General features: G+C 43.3%; 1 protein-coding gene across 3 annotated transcripts in view; it reads left to right on the top strand.

Annotated features, from left to right (window-relative positions):
- The window catches only part of ITSN2 (intersectin 2), an 85,340-nt gene that overhangs the window by 64,977 nt on the left and 3,117 nt on the right, over positions 1-17,246 (top strand). For 2 of the 3 annotated variants that reach the window (XM_065681749.1, XM_065681750.1), the window contains 8 exons: positions 11,642-11,763; positions 12,585-12,691; positions 13,235-13,418; positions 14,249-14,347; positions 14,521-14,688; positions 15,528-15,740; positions 16,436-16,557; positions 17,072-17,154. In XM_065681749.1, the coding sequence (XP_065537821.1) occupies positions 11,642-11,763; positions 12,585-12,691; positions 13,235-13,418; positions 14,249-14,347; positions 14,521-14,688; positions 15,528-15,740; positions 16,436-16,557; positions 17,072-17,154 (1,098 nt within the window). Of the gene's footprint in view, positions 1-3,414; positions 7,059-11,641; positions 11,764-12,584; positions 12,692-13,234; positions 13,419-14,248; positions 14,348-14,520; positions 14,689-15,527; positions 15,741-16,435; positions 16,558-17,071; positions 17,155-17,246 lie in introns of those variants that run through there. The other variant, XM_065681751.1, reaches the window with a different exon arrangement.

Raw genomic sequence — 17,246 nt, 5'->3', positions numbered from 1 at the left:
CAGGCAGTGGCAGTCAGATGAGCTGATGTGCACCAGGTCATCCGTACTTGGTTGTTAAACTTTTGTCTAAGAAGTAGTCTGTTTGCTGTGAAGCAAATCTACTGGTGCTTAATTAACAAAATCCTCCTATTGGTAAATGAAGAATACGTTGAATTTCATATGTTTTAAATTCTCTGAGCATTTCACATGAGCTGACTTATGTTATCAGCTTTGTGCTGGGATTTGCCACTCTCTTGTGATATTAAAACATACACATTTGGAAACTTCAGGGAAAATCTTGCTCTAAGTACAGAGCCTGCTCAAAACCAGCATGGCTTGTTAGCTCAAGCACAGAGTTGTGCAAATATCGTTGCACAGATTTCACCTGGGCTGCTTTCATAGAGTGTGAGCCATTAAGTTATTTCAGCAGTAAGCTAGTGCTGCAGCACTCTTCCATAACCAGAGAGGTATTTACGTATGTACTGACTGAACTTTCAAACTTCCATGGATTTCCTTAAAATATTTTCTGCTTGCTCTTAAATATAGTGCAGCTCCTATCAGTACTATTGAGAAATCACTAAGCAATTGTCCCATAGAAATGTTAATGTGGCCTTCTAGGGACCAGCTTAGATGTATGACAATATAATTTTTAAAAGAGGTTGTTGTATTTTGAAGAATTGTTAATCTGAGCATTGTGATGTTTGCCCAAGAACAGCAGCAGTTTCTCCCACTCTCTCTCTAGATGGTCAAATATAAATGGTATTTGAAAGGGAGCAGACAGATTTGGTTTACTCAAATAGGTTTGCAGCTTAGGAAAGATCTGCTTTTCCTGCAAATTTGAACTCTGCTATACGGACCACCTTCATATCTGGTGTCTTACCTGAGACTTACTAGTTGTAGCTGTAATGGCAAGCTTCTCTAGCAAAGAGGGAGCTTAGGTTAGTGAGGTGTTTCTTCTCTCGGGTTGCTGAAATAGCTCTCCGAATGGAATAAACGGTGCTAACAAGATCACTTCTGTTGGTGTAGCTGCACATCTTGGCCTAGGGTCTCCACAAAGAAAAAGAAATGGAATCACCTAAGGGTGTCTTAGGTCTGTCAACAGGTCTCTTACATACAGTTGTGTCCTGGTGATTGCAGAACACACAATACTTAAAAGTGATGCTCTCAGTGACTGTGGTGATGGTTAGACTTACTTACATTTTAATGATATTTTAATAGCCCTTACTCTAATGTTTGCACAGAAGTAATCAGAATCAGTAAGATATACAGGAGTTTTCAAAATATAAATAGGTATAGATTTAAAATAAAGGAATGTGCATCATCTCATAATCTCTGTTCTTTAAGTGCTTGCTCAAGCTGTTCAGAGTCAGATCTTTCTTGTCTTGCCAGTACCTGTCTAGGACATGTCTACCAGGTTTTCTTACAAGGGCTGTGTAAGGCAGGTAGGTGTTGTGCATCTCCCACTTCCAGTTCCACCCAATGGCCTGGTCTGGAGAGAATTTTTCTGTTTCAGCCAGTCTGTCTGCATGAAGCAATTGCTCTTAGAAACTTGTTCCCTCCTTATCTCTTGCCTTTTTCAGCGAGAGAGCTTTCTTCCAATTTTTCATCTTATCCATGCGACCAGTCTGAGCCTTGTCCTTGTTGTTTCCTTAGCTGAGATTTTCTCTGCTCAGGTGCCTCGGGTGGAGGCAAGACAGATGCTCCACCTACATACTTGGATGTTTTTCAGTGTTTAAGAGATCAGTTCACTTCTCAGAGATGTTTTTGCTGAGAGCTGGATGGCCCAGACAGGTGGAAACACTTATGCTCAGTGTGCTTCCAGTTCATCTTACCTGAGGTACCTGTTTCCGTTTGCGAGACTGGTCTTTCATAGCGGTGAATGTTGTACCAGTTCTTTCTACTCTAATGTACATACAATTATTGTTTCTGTTCACTCTTTTTTACTTTTCTTAGCCCAACATTGCTGCAGTTCCTCAGCCACCTAATTTACCCCTTCAGCTGCTCAGACCTGAGCTCCTGGTAGTCCCCATAGCCTGATAAGCATCGTCTTCCCCCATTTAAACCTGCCTGCTCTGCCTTCTGCCAGTGCAATGGCAAAAGTTAGGCTGAGAACAGATCTCTCTGTAGATTGTTCTTCACGTGTATGATGATAGTGTGAATTTCCTTGGGAATAAACCTGATGTTCATAGTAATATCACTAGATCTATGTATTTTTTTCCTCTCCAAACCTTACCTGTAGATGTGACACATGAGAGACATGAGGCAAATCCTCTCCTTTCAACAGCAAGGATCTGTATTTCCTGAAGTTTATCTCCATGCACAAAAAAATCATTAGGATTCCTGTCCAGCACTGTCTCATGAATGAAGCTGTCCAATTTTCAAGGATGTTGATAGTAAAAAAAAACTTCTGAACAGACCTGCTCATGCCAGGTGCATTTGTGTGTCTGTATATGGGCAACACATTCTGAAGTTCCCAAGTTATTGCCAAGTAACTTCTCTTTATGATGATAGAGTAAGAGTCTGTGGTATCAGTGGCTTTGAGGTGTTGCATGTTGCCAGTCCGCATTAATTTTTTAACACGTGAAGATAATTAATTTGTTCTGAGATTTCACTCAACAGCTCTGGAATTTTACCCCTTTTACCAAGAATCAAATACAGAATCAATCCCTTAGTTCATAGTGAACATGGTCATTTTGTATGTCTAAAACTACTTGGTAGTTTTAGAATGTCAGTCAGGCTTGATAAAGATTCCGCGTGGAAATCCTGGGGTCTGGAATAGTCTCGGGATTGCCCATGAAGTGCATGCAGCTGAAGCCCACGTCACACTTCTGCCTTTAACCTGAGTTTGCAGTGCCTCTTCCAGAGCATGTAGACATTGGTTTCTGATGGGTGTACTGGGTGATGTGGTATATCCTACTTCATGGACACATACTACAAGGTTTTAATTCTTTTCAGGCTTTGAGCAGAGTCAAACAGGTTAATTTTTGTGTGCCAATATGAGTAAATTCCAGTGTGGCTTTTCTTTACAAGTTCGGTTTGTATCGGATTTTCTAATATCTCATTACAAATTTCTCAGGAGAAATCCTGCCTTTGTTGACATCTCAGGGAATTTTACTGTTGCCTTTAAAAAAACCCTAGGGTTTGACCTTGTGTTGAGTCTACATAACAGAAGTCTTCCTTGGGAAGAAAGTGTATTCAAGTCAATCAGCTACAAGTGATTTCAGAGTCAGTGATGGCTGGTCACAGGTACTGTGTGTGCTTATAAATATGAAAATGCAAGAGTAGAAGCTCATGATGTCTGTTTTCAGAAAGTTGAATGTTTGTCATTCCTTTCTGACCTTTCTGGTGTTGTTCTGTCTGTGTCCGTAGAACTCATGTGTTTCACTCTTCAAATTTATGTTCATTTTATCCTTCATTTTTTTTTGTTTTTTTTAGGACCCAATGTTGTCTTCCAGTGTGAAAGCTCCTCAGAGACCCACTATCCAAGTTTGACTGTAGCGTGGAGGCAGGGTGGCCAGCCCTGCTCACATTTCTCTGACACAATCCTTTTGCTTCGTTTGAACGTTAGATCCAGTCAAGAAATTAGGTTTTTGTGGGTTTTCTTATAATCTACACTTACAGTTGATTTGTAAAAGCAGAAAGGATAGTGGGTCTTTGTGTGGCTTTCACTGCTGTTCATTCTTGTTTCCTTTAGTATTTTTCTTTGGTATTGATAATCGTAGATCATTAGCATGCATATCAAGTTATTGTTTGTATGGTGGGATTGCAGACACACAAAGACCCACTATTTGCACAGTTTGTTTGAGCTGTTTTGAACAGGCAGTTGTGTTCTTTCAATGTTGTAATGTACATACTTTGCAGAATTAAAATGTTCATTGATTACTGTTCTAATGGACTTGATTTAATCTCTTGCATATTGTGCTTTTAAAATTGACAGCCTACAAGGCTCCTCCAGAAAACAAACCCTACCTGTCTGTGCTGCTGATAGTCACTGTGATTACAAACATGCTACAAGATCTAAGATTTAGATCTGGTGTGGTTCATCCAGCCTTTTAATACCCTTTTTAACTGGGGAAAGTACAATTAAGCATAGAGCGGAGGATATTTTAATCTTCCTTCACAGTAGTACTATAGCAGGAATTCGGGTTGTTTTGGCTCTCTATGTCCTATCCCTAAACAACCTCCTTTAAGTACTTTATTCTGATAATTCATATTTGCTTTCAGTTTTAGGAAACCACAAACATGTAAGTACTTATACTCTGTGCTACTAGGCCCTTTCCCTGGCCCTTTTCTGCATTAAATAGTTAATGGTACTAGAGAGTTCTATCTGGTTATGGTCTGCAATGACTTAAATAAATACTATCTGAAAGCTGCTGCTGCTGCTCTTTCTGTTCGATAAATCAGCAGCCTGATGCATAGATAATCTTGGTAAAGAGGTGTTGCCAGAAAAGAAACACTAACAGATACCTGGAGCCGAAGGCAGAGCATTTGGGTTTAGAAATGGAATTACTCTCCTCAGCTCAAAAGTGATCCTTAAAAGTACAGTTGTGGCACATCAGCAGTGTGGTGCAGTGAGGATGCCCATGTTCTAGCAGTCTGGGGAGAAGGAGGGACAGACCAGGACTTCAGGACTGTAACCCTGATACCAATATAAATAAAAGGATTCATTTAATGGCAGACTACTTGTCTGTTTAAATAGTTCTGTGCTCCTGTAACAACAGGAAAGATCTAGTAGACATGGTATTTAATTTAGTTGTTTTTCTGGACATGGTTATGAAACAGCAAAGGTCACTTACGCAATCAGAAATGTTTACAAAACACTGCTTGTTTACTATATACATACATATATATATGTATATATATGAATGAATGTTGTGAAGGTACTATCAGGAAAAGGTTAGTCCAATTGCAGAGTTTTAAAAGCCTTTCTCCAAAATTTCCATGTTATGTATTTAATATATTTGATCAAATAATGTATATGTGCCCTTTAGTTCAGAGATATATCTTTTGTGCAATACAGACTACAGCAATGTGCCTACATAAAGCTACAAATGGATTTTTATTCTGGATGTATTTTGTCTAAACCAGTATTTTGTTATAGAGCGAAATCATGTTACTGTAGGCAAATAATGTGCTAGATAATTCCTCAGGTGTTCTAGCTGACTTGATTTCTTTATGAAACCTTATTTTAAGTATTTCTACTAAAATATGCTCATCACCCTGAATTGCCTTCTCTGAATTTCTGACTTTGAAAGCCAGTTTAATGCAGGCTGAAGTGTGTTGTGCTACACCAGTGTCATCAAGCAGCCACAATAGTTTAATAATTAGGTGATCTTACAAATCGTCGCATTTCTATAAAGGGTTAACCTGTGGGATTTGAGCGAAACTGATTTCCCGATGCTCAGTGACAGTTCTCCTTAAATACCAAATTGCTACTTATGTCTAAAAAGTTAAAATCAACGTCACATCTTATGTGGGATGTTCTAGGAAATAGTTACGTGGCATTTGCCAAAACCGGTTGGCATTCTACCCATTTTTAAGTGATACAGTTGAATTTCAGGGTAATATTAGGTGAAGTGTCATACAAATAGCCTTATTACTGGGTACATAAATATAAGCATTGATAATTACTGGAACAGCTGCTCCTCTGTTTGAACTGATGGGTATTGAAATGAAGCATTTTGGGTTTTCATGGTTGCCTGTTCATGTGTCAGTATTTACCCGAGTACGCTCTAAATTCTCTAACTGTAATAATAAAGGTAACAGTAATAATGCACCTTAATAATGCTGATTGAAAGAGGTATAGCCCCCGCCTTCAGCAGTTATCTCTGCTGCAGACGTCTGCCTAATACAGCTCAAGCACAGTCACCCAAGAGCTCTGCTCTGCCACTGCACACTGGTGCAGAAAGAATTGAATGCATACATCAGATCATGCTGAGGGTGTAATTAGGGCAAGATTATTTTAAACCAATGTCCCATATCATTGAAGAGGTGTCACTGGTAGAAGCTGCACTTAAATCAGACCTCTATCGTTAAAAAAGAAAGTCTGATTTAAAAATGGTGGTTTTTTCTCTGGTTGTGTGCAGTCCACTCTTTTGGTGATAAAAGTGATAAAGTGAGTTCAGCTGTCATCCCAGCTAGTGTTGTAAAACTAGTGTTGAAGCATTCATTGGAAATAAGGACAAGGTGGAAAATAAAGAGTTTTTTATTGAACTGATTGATGGTCCCCAGTCCACATGTTGCTCAGAGCTAACAGTTAAAACTGAAGCCAGCAAGGAGAGCAAAATACGATGTTGCCTGCAGTGTAATACTACTTAATACTGTTTCTTGTGGGCCAGCAGAGAACAGGGACCGTGTTGTATCTGGGAGTAAGAATGTAAATGATGCAGTAAATGCATACAACCACCTACTAAACACTTCCTAATTTTGTAACTGTCTAGTTTGCATAATGCACCAACAACCTACAAAAGCTTTTTACGGAAGCTTAGTTCCCAGAGCTGAGCTCCTGCTCCAGCAGTTGGATCCGTGCAGGACAGTTGTGCCACCACCAAGACCCAGTTGCAGGGCTGGGATGTGCGAGTAGTCAGTGACAGTGAAGGGCTGTGAACGCATTCAAAGCGCTGTCACAGTGTCAGTGTTAATAACATTACAGTTAGGAGTGCAGAAGGCATAAAGCTCTGTTGGAAAAGTTACGTGCTAATAACTGGATATTTATGCCATCCCGATGCTTTGTCAGATCATACCCCTGTGTGATTTTCTTGAGTTGGGTTGACAACACCTGTAAATAAGTCTGCTCGTAGGAATGCCGACAAGCCGTAGCCTGTAGTGCTGTTGGGAGCTGCTACAGGGTAATGCTACTTTAATGTAATGAACTAATAAAACTGCTACGTAGTGGTGTGTGCTGCCTTAAAACCTCTTCTTGCTGTTCTTTTCAAGCTAGAGTATTGATGTTTGGGGTGGTTGTTACAACATGCAAATGCAGGCTGTGCTTCGCATGAGGCAATTGTTCGTCTTTGTTTTTAAACAAAGTTGTAAGATACCTATGCAAATGTGTTTTATTAAAGGGACACATAAAAGTTTGTCTGTTGTGGTTTTTTGGTCCATCTCTGGAGGATTTTTTTTTCCCACCTGAGTAGCTTGGTATGAGCATTTGTTACCTGGTGCGGTGACGGAGTGACTTGATTTTGCTTTTCACCTCTTGCAAATTGAATCACATTTCTTCAGAGAGAATAAACTGCATGTGTGGGTTCGGGGAGACTGGATGAAAGTTTTCATTATTTTCCCAGGGCCTGGTGGAAGCGAACTTTTCCATGGCAAAAAAAAGTTCTTGGATTAGTTCCTTTCAACAGGTTTCAGTAGGCACAGAGGCTACTGACAGGAGTGAGACTGTAATCCGGCTATGGGTGGCCTCCCATAATGCCATCTGCCTGTTCTCTGGCTGGACTAAAGGGATTATTTTGATGCCAGCCCATGGTACTTAAGGTGAGGTGTAGTCTTTCTATGATAACCTGGGGAAATAGAGGCAGGCAAAACAACCAACGTGCTTTTTCCAGGCACATCAGCTGGCTTGAGCTAAAAAAACAAAAAGGAAAGAAAAAAATAATAACTAAAAAAAAAAAAGAAGGCCCAAACCACAACCACCCCTTTCTCCCTGCAAACAAAAACCCCACAACCCAACCCAAGCTGTTTCCTTACACATGTAGTTTCTACAGGCTACCCTCTCTACCCTTAAATAGTTTTCACTGGTGACCCAAAGCAGTGATGCCTCTGGTATAGACAGATCCTTTGGGACCTTCTTCCCTGTGAGGGTGGTGAGGCCCTGGCACAGGTTGCCCAGAGAAGCTGTGGCTGCCCCATCCCTGGCAGTGTTCAAGGTCAGGCTGGATGGGGCTTGGAGCAGCCTGGTCTAGTGGAAGGTGCTCCTGCCCATGGCAGGGGGTTGGAACTAGAAGACCTTTGAGGTCCCTTCCAACCCAAATCATGCTGTGATTCTATTAATCTATGACAAATGCCTGAGCTCCTGTTTGAGATTTAAGATGTCTTTCCAGAGCTGTCATTTTTAATGTGTTTTTTCATTGTTCATTGATTGGGGAAGTTTGCTGGGGAAGGGGACAAAGCAGTTGATGCCCAAGCAGATCTGGGCATCCTTGAAAGCCTTTTATCCATCTGGCCTTTACTTCAGTTCTCTAGAATTGGCATTTAAGAGAAAAATTGTAATTCACTCCCCCTTTTTCAACAAATTAAAAAAGGAATTTTTTTCAATGGTGATAGGTCTCATTCATCTCTTTCATTGGAGGATTTCTTTTCTACAGAAAGTGCTATTCTTCCCCTTGAATGTGCTTAAATCCAAAACATGTCAGTGTTTGGAAAGGTTTTCTACCCCAGTTCCCCATGCTTTTCAGGCAGTTGACTCTCTTGCAGAGGAGAGCATCTTTTGACTCTGAAACTCGGTAGTTTTTCATGCAGGGCTAGTTAGGTTAGTAGGAAGAAAGTATTTCTTGTTCAGGTATATTTGGAGAGGGACGCACAATTTTAAACACAACTTTAAAGCCTGGGATTTCCTGTTTATAAACTCCCCAGCTTGTTTTACCCTGCCCTGGTGAGACAGCTGCTTCCTCATCTTGGAGAGCAGGATTTGCCACAAAAGGAACTGTGGTTACAGATGGCATCTCTCCCTTGCCATGCCCTCGGCTTGATAGGTACCAGACACCCACTGCTTGCTCCATTAGATGTTGTCAGGAGGGAGCTCTGCAGATCATGCCCCAGGTTGCCTGAGCTGCCCAGCAGTGCCCTGCTCTGGCTGTTAGGGGCAGGCTGGCTTGCCCTCCCAAGGTCACATAAACCCCTTAGCCTAGTCACCAGAGGGAGCTGAGCTTCCCACTGCTTTTCCTCAGCAATCTGGGGAGCTTGGGATGAAGCTTCCAAGGACAGATTGGACGGGGCTTTGAGCAGCCTGCTCTAGTGGAAGGTGTCCCTGCCTGTGGCAGGGGGTTGGAATTGGATGAGCTTTAAGGTCCCTTCCAACACAAACATTTTGTGATTCCATGATTCAGAAAAAAGAAACCAAACCAACAGCTTTCAGCTGTCAAAAGCAAAAGGCAGTTAGGCAGTTTTACTGCTTCCACACTCATTCCTGGCTGCTAAACTAGCAGAAAACCAGTGCTTTCTTTTTCCCCTCAGAATTTGCTTGCTGTCAGGTAAGTGTCAGAACTGATGCAAGGAAAGGAGGGAACAGGAATGTGGGAGGAGAATGAGTGGAAATGTAGGTCCACTCTTTCCATACCCCTAAGCCACTGTGGCCACTTTGGAAAAACATTGGCAATGCATAAGGTAGGTTGTTTTATTGTGTCTCATTCGCCTTTCTTCTCAGATCCAAATGTGAGAATTCACCCTCTCAAATCAGATGTGTGGACTGCGGTTTTTATACCAGTATCGTCGGACCCAGCAAAATCTGGGATGTTTTCACTAGTGCTTATTTAAGTATGAAATAGCACTCACCCGTTCATCCCAAAAGCTGACAGTCCAAATACAAGGTTAGCACAGGAAGCAGTTAATTTAGCTGCATTTTTGTAGCTGGTAATGAGCCTACAGCCCAAATCTATTTTAGGTGCATAAAAAAGGCCTGTTTTGCTTCCAGTGTTTGCTTCAGCTTTAAGCAGTCAGCATGAGAGAGACACAAAGCCAAGCATGGGGGTTGTTGTAACAGCCGTGATAGTGGCAAACAGCAACAGGGCTTCAGTCCAACCCTGCTTTGGTTTCAGGAGTGCACCTTGCAGCAGGAAAAAATCCCCAAGGTCAATGCTGAGACTGCCGGCTCTGGGCAGGAAAGTGTGATTGCTGTGCAAGCCAGCCTCATGTCTTGGGAACCAGGTGGGCTTAAATGCGGTTGTGGGCAGACTAAAGAGTGATCCTAGAATCCAGAAGTATCACTTCTTGGCCTCAGTCCATCTTAATGGATTGAGATACCGAACTTCATAGGAATCACTTCGATCTGTAACATTACTCCTTATTCTCATCTAATTTTGGCCTGATTGTAACTTCGGGAATAACTAAGGGCAGAAGCAGCATACTGCATGATCAAAACCGCTGCAGTCCCTCATCTCCTCATAAAAAATGGCATTTTTTCCAGAGCTTGTCAGAAAGCTTAATGTGATCCTCCTTAGGGGTATGAAACAGCTGAAGAGTCCCGACTTTAAATCTAGCTCTTGCCTTTACTGGTTTACTTCCTTTTGGTGTTCAGTTTCCATGTTAAAATACCTCCAATGGTGTCGTAAAGCTCCACCTGACAAGTGTTTCTCGTCTGCTGAAGGCTGCTGGTCCTTCAGAGCAGCTTGATGCCGGTGCAGCAGGATGCGCACCAGCCTGTGAGGTTCCCTATTAGGTCCCTATCACATCAAGTTTAGCTAAATCTTTAGTGTTTCTTGGTTTTTTTCCCCAAAATTGATTACTTATTTTAATTTCATTAATTAGAGCAGCCTTCCCATAAGCAGATTTGTATGTTGCCAGTTAATAGAATAAATACAAGTTCTAGTGTCCTAGACGTGTTAGGGTGACAAGGGTCAGTGACCTACAGCCCCTTGTGCTACTCTGCCTTCCAGGACACCTGTAAGCTTTCAGAAAGTGCCATTCCTTTAGAAACACTGATTCTAAATGAGTCCCTGGGATGTCCTTCCTGCTCTCTGCAGAGGCCACAGGTCACGCTGTATTACAACCTGAAGCCATCTCATCAAGCTGTAGCTGGGGGCCCTTAAATGCTCTGTAATTGCTTCTGTTTGTCATTTTCCCCCACCCTGCTACTTGGCAGTACCCTGCTCGCATGCGGTGGCTGACACAGCGATCAGAGTTTGACTTCCTGTGCTCTCCTTCACCCACCTAAACATATTCACCACTTTGTTTTTACCAGGTTTTGATTCACTTGCCAAGTCTCAAACATTGTTGTCATGCTTACTAACATGTCTGAGTAGAGACAAAGCAGCGTGAAGCTGTAGGGTCTGCGCGTCACTACAGAAAACTCGGGCTTCGTGTTGCCGAATGTGTGTTCTGTGCATGATTGTGACTATTCACACTTGGTGCATAAGAATAATTCAATGTGTTTCAGGTTCATTTTGTTTCTAAATGAGAAGAAAAAGTTGTGCAACTGTGAAGTTACACAACTAACGTTACGCATTCTGACTTTACAAGTTTGCACGGCTGGTTTGTCCCCTAAATTAAGAACCAAAGCAGAGTTCCTTAGAAGTAGGGTGGAGATCAAAGGGGCAATGTCCTAAATCAGAACCAGGCACATTTTAGCTGTCTTCCTCTCCCAGTACACATTGCATAAGGCAAGAGAAAAATCAGTTTTGAAACTGTGTGGCAGAAAAGGAGAAGTGAGAAAAAACGTGAGACAAATGGAGGGGCAGGAAGTCGGGAATTCTTATTCTGCATCACGGTACAAGAGCAAGGGATGTTCAAAGAAATAAAAAGGTGACAGACTGAAAAACAGCATACAGGGGGAGGAGGCTGATCACTGCATCACTCAGTATTGAAACCCACTCCTGCTGCGGACAGGGTTTGGCTGTGTGTGTAGGCCGAACCACAGGCTGTTCTGTGTAGATGCAGTTTTGTTAATTCATCAGATCTCATGGCCTGAGTGGGATCTAAAACACTGCCTTTCTTTTTGTAGGGTGTGCTGATCTCCAGAGCCTTGACACTATGCAGCCGATGGAGAGGAAAAGGCAGGGCTACATTCATGAGCTCATTCAGACAGAAGAAAGGTATATGGATGATCTTCAGCTCGTCTTAGAGGTGAGATGTCTTGGATGTGAAAATGCGTTTGGAAAAAACCCACCTCTGTCCTGATGTATAACAATGAAAGGATTCTCATGGATTGTGAAAGGCTTGAGGAAGAAAGGTGTGTGAGCACCTCCCTTTCTAGTGCGTGTTACCCTATATTCCAAGTCCTGTTCTTAGTTGTTCGGGCTCACTGTGCAGGTGATGGGCTGGGCCAAGGTGTCTGGCAAGGCTGCATAGGCTCATGACAAGCTGTATAAGCACCATGAAAGTTTATTGTTCCCCTTCATCTCCAGTTTTACTTCTGGAAGCATGAGCACCTCACTAGGCAGGGCAGGAACTGGCCAGCATTAGGTGACCGTGGGTGTCTGATGTGACCTCTCTGTATAAATCAGCTGTGTGGTGAAGTGTTAAAGGTGTTAAATAGACTGAGTTACACATGAGTTCTGCTACCCAGAGATACTGCACTGGGAGGCCCTGGAAGAAGCTGTAGTTTTGCACATGGGTTTGACTGGAAGTGCTCTGGGGATGAGGATGGAGTGATGCCTAAGTGGAATTTGTGTAGCAATTGGCTCCACAATCAAGGGAATGCTCTTTTGCCTGCAAGTTCTAGCGCTTGTCCCTGCTTTGCAGATGCTGATGCCAGTGTCAGAATGAGATCACACACTTAGGAAAACTAGCGGCAGCTGTCACAAGTGCCAGTAAGGAATTGCTTTTAACTTTGGAGAAGTTGGACACTGGGCATTCAGGAAAAGCAAAATCACTGTAGGCCGACCCAGAGACTGGGCTGCTCTGCCCTCTGAAGAGCTGCTCACCTTTCTGGTTTTTGGCTGCAGGTTTTCCAAAAACCGATGGCTGATTCAGGCTGTCTCACAGAAGGAGAAATGGGGCTGATCTTTGTTAACTGGAAGGAACTCATCATGTCAAATACAAAGCTACTGAAGTGAGTACATACCTGCATTTACAGTAACTATTTCTGTCCTTGCCTATTGTTTCCTGTGCATGCATGTATTCAGAACAGCTAAATACATTCAGATTACCTCACAAAGAAGGAGCTGTTATGAGGAGGGGGAGGGGGAAGGAATAAGCAGCAAGAACAGATGCATATTTGCTGTAATAACTTGGAAACAGAGCCTACGGAAAAAGCACGTGCACAGGAGGCATGCTTCCCCCTTTTTGGCAAAGCAACCTTCTGTTCTGTAGAGACAAAGTGGCTAATAATTCACAGAAATGGGGTGCTGGTTGAACGTAGAGATTGATGCCAGTTGAGTCAGAAACAGCATCTGGGTCCCACAGACCCCATCAGGCTCAGCGGGCTGTGCCGGTGACTGCCTGGGGTCCAGGCTGGACCTTACGCTGCCTGGAAGCACCCATGCCATGGGAGGGAATTCACCTCACTGGCTCGCATGGTGGGTGTTGTGAGGATCTTGATTTAGGCCTCGCAGACTTGGCAGCCAAGTTGGATGATGATTGCTTTCCTCTTCAGAGCCTTGCGAGTGCGTAAGAAAACAGGAGGAGAAAGAATGCCAGTGCAGATGATCGGGGATATCTTGGCAGCAGAGCTCTCTCACATGCAGGCCTACATTCGGTTCTGCAGCTGCCAGCTTAATGGAGCTTCATTGCTGCAGCAGAAAACTGATGAAGATGCTGATTTCAAAGACTACTTAAAGGTATCTTACTCTGTAGCTTTTGTGCCTTCCCCTTTCCTCAGTGACAGGAGCCCATTTAACCAGCATTGACTGGAGCAAGATAACACAGAAAAGTCTGTAAACAGCTAAGAACTTACCAAGGTGTACTCGTATGATGACCATGGGTAACACTGTGTGTGCTTTTCATTTATATACCTGTCTTTCTAGCTAATTTATTTCTCTTATTTCCCATTCCATTGCTTGTTACATCAGTGTAACACTAACCCCACAAAGCTACGGTGCCGGTATCTGCACCTTCCCAAAAATTCATGCTGGCAGAAGGGGTAAGAGTTTGTGGAGCTGAAATAAAAACGCTGTTGTTCTGAATGCACTTGGTGTGCCTGAGCAGGGGGGCTGTAGCTGGGGCCAGAGGTGTGCCGTAAGCATCACAGGCAAGCACACAGCACGAGTAAGCAAGGAACTGCTGCCATGCTGCAGCTGATGCAGTGGCTTTGAGGCCATGAAAGCAGAGATGCCAGAACTGTTGACATCAGTCATTTGTTTCTTTTATGGCTTTGTTTTGTTTTCAACCTGAGTGGAGCCTGTAATGCCAAAATAAAAGCTGGAACGGTTTTGAATGTAACGATGCTGCATGAACAATGACGCTACAGCTTATGCTGGCAGAGCGTCCAGGTACAGTGACAGCTTTCCTGTTTGTTCTAGATATGACTGTTGTTTGCTTTCTGAAAAACCTAAGATTTCTTGGAATGCCTGGAAAAATGAATCTGATCAGACAGTTTTTAGTGTGGCGAGGCAGCTGTTTCTAGATGAGTAATGCAATGTCTCTGTTAAATCTCTGGGTTGCACCACAGAAACTTGCCTTGGACCCTCGCTGCAAAGGAATGCCCCTCTCCAGTTTCCTCCTGAAACCTATGCAAAGAATAACCCGCTACCCTCTGCTCATAAAGAGTGTGAGTACCCTGAGCAAGGTTTTATGGGTGAATGCTTTTGAGTTTGATCTCGACAGCAAAAGCAGAAAAAAAAGCCTCATCCCTTTATGGGGATTTCTCTGAGAGCATGGAGGACTATTACCTGTGCTTACCTCTGCTTTTATCTTGCTTTCTCCCTTTTTGATCCATACCAGATTCTAGAGAACACCCCGGAAAATCACCCGGATCACAGTAACCTCAAACTTGCCTTGGAGCGTGCGGAGGAGCTGTGCTCTCAAGTTAACGAAGGGGTGCGCGAGAAGGAGAATTCAGACAGGCTGGAATGGATTCAGTCCCATGTCCAGTGCGAAGGCCTTGCTGAGGTAGCTGTGTTGGTGTGCTGTATGGCAGAGACTTTTCCAAGTCAGGCTGGGGAGGGAATGGGAGTCCTTCTCCCATCTCCCGTTGGAGCGTGATCCACTGGTGAGCTCTTGGCAGAGAAGCTTTTACTAAATTCTGCTCACATCCAGAATGTGATGAGCTCTGGGGTTTGCAAGCTTTTAGCAGTGGAGAAATCCTGATTATCATCTCAAAACTGATACCATTAAAACCATTACAGGAACAGAAATAACTGATCTCTGAAGTTCTGTTCATGCTGAGCCAGGTGTTACTAGGTGGAATTTCACATAGTGTCTATTTCCCAAGGTTTTCCTTCATGCTGAAAAGTCGCAGAAGCCCTCAATGCCAGATCCTCACAGATAAGTGGGGTTCAGGCCTCTCTACCTTCAAAATACAGCCTTCAAAATGAGGTGTTGTGACAGTTCTTCACTGGCTCATAAGGAGCCAGGGCTTGATAGGTCAGAAAGGTCTGTCCTAGTTCCATCACCTAATCATGCACCTTTAAAAGGTGACCTGACTGCAGACTCTGCAGGCTCTTCTTAAACAAGGCTTCTGGACAACAGAAAAGTGCCATGAGGTAAATGCCTTCATCCAGTCAGACCCATGTGTGTGGTGTTGGTAAAGCTTAAACTGCTTTAAGTTGGGAGTAGTGCTGATACCATGGCAGATCATAAGACATTTTCCCTCTTCTTCATTTGTAACTAAATTCATTAAACAAAACAGAAGAGCACTTTGAGCAGCTTGAGCAACCTCTGCTGTGAAGAGGAGCAGGAACTGATCTCTGCGTTAACTTACCGCTGCTAATGGGTTTTATCTCTCCTAGCAACCTGTGTTCAACTCCCTCACTAACTGCTTGGGACCACGGAAACTCCTGCACAGTGGCAAGCTGTACAAGGCCAAGAGCAGTAAGGAGCTGTATGGCTTCCTTTTCAATGACTTCCTCCTGCTCACCTACATGGTTAAACAGTTTGTATCTTCTGGCTTTGATAAACTGTTCAGCCCCAAGTCCAACTCCCAGTTCAAAATGTACAAAATGGTGAGTGAATCAAGGTGGTCATGTTGATGTAGTGGAACCTGGCATTCCGATGAGGAATGCTGTTCTCCTTGCTCAGATTAGCTGCCTGGCCCTGTCTGATCATATGCAGTCCTATGGGCATGCATGCCACTGGCTTAGACCCTAGAAAAGGACAGGCTGCTGCGTCCTGGTTTAATAAGCACTTTCATCCATTTTGGTGTGAAAGGGCAGAAATAGCATCGTGCCTGAGCAGCTGGGTTCAGAAGCAGGAACCTTGACTTAAGTTTGCACAAGTTCCACAAGACAATACCTGTCCTTCTTTAGAAATTAGTAAAAGGTGCAAAGCTTTAATTCCTGCGTCTACGCAGCGCGTGTTCTCCAGACTCTGCAGCTGGGGAGATAAGTCTAAGGGCTGCTTTCCAACAGGGAACCTGAGAGATTCCAGGATTTCCAAACACCACACTGCAGCTCTGCTTACGCAGTCCTGCCCCCTTCACAAAGCTCTCCATCTAGGGAGACAGAACGGAGTGTGTATCACCTGAGTAGTTTTTTCTGTCAGTCTCTTCTCACATCCTTTACACGGAGATCTGATTGTTCATCCTGTGTCCTACAACTTTCATTTTCCCTGCAGTAATACAGTGTATTTAAACATCCTTGTAGGGTTTCCACTTACTGTCAGAGTGATGCTGCCACAGTGATGTTTGCTTTTCTTTCAGCCTGTTTTCCTTAATGAAGTCCTGGTGAAATTGCCCACAGACCCTTCGAGTGATGAGCCAGTTTTCCACATATCGCACATTGACAGAGTTTACACACTTAAAACTGACAACATTAATGAGCGGTGAGTAGTGAGAATGTACATCTGAGCTGAAACTTGTTGATCATGGCTGTGGGTTGGGTTTCCAGTGGGCAGACACAGGGGATCTCTGCATTCAAGAACAGGGTTTAGTCTCTTGGTTAGGAAATAAATTCGTTTGACTCTCAGTTGAGTTTCAGGTTTTCTCTGATTTTTGTTCTGCTTGTGCAGTGGATTCCAGTCACATCTACTGCTCCTTGATGTTACAGTTGTACAGAAGACTAGTTTAGGGCTGCAAAGTCCAGCATCCCATAGGATTCTTCCCCCATCCTGGTCAGTCTTTAGTATAACCCAGCATGCTTCAGTAAACCAGCAGTTCCACTTACTTCATTTAAATCCAAAATCTCCATTACTTTAGTCTTTAAACTAGCTTGGTTCGTGATGCCTCTGAAACCCAGTGGGGGGAAAAAAATGTCAAAAAAGATTGGGGCAGAGTTGCTGATACAAAAGAATTTCCTGCCTGTGGTATGACCCTGACCATAGGGATTGCTCTTTGCAGTACTGCCTGGGTCCAGAAAATCAAAGCAGCATCCGAGCAGTACATTGAAACTGAAAAGAAGAAACGTGAAAAGGCTTATCAAGGTACCTACCACATCCTGTATTTCCCTCTGATCCATGTGGACACGTGGGCAGGGCCTTTTCGGGAGGGTGCCACAGTGTAGGATCTGATCTCC

The sequence above is a fragment of the Lathamus discolor genome, chromosome 5 (assembly GCF_037157495.1).
Source record: "Lathamus discolor isolate bLatDis1 chromosome 5, bLatDis1.hap1, whole genome shotgun sequence".
Taxonomy (NCBI): Eukaryota; Metazoa; Chordata; class Aves; order Psittaciformes; family Psittacidae; genus Lathamus; species Lathamus discolor.
This window is presented reverse-complemented; position numbering and strand designations above follow the sequence as displayed.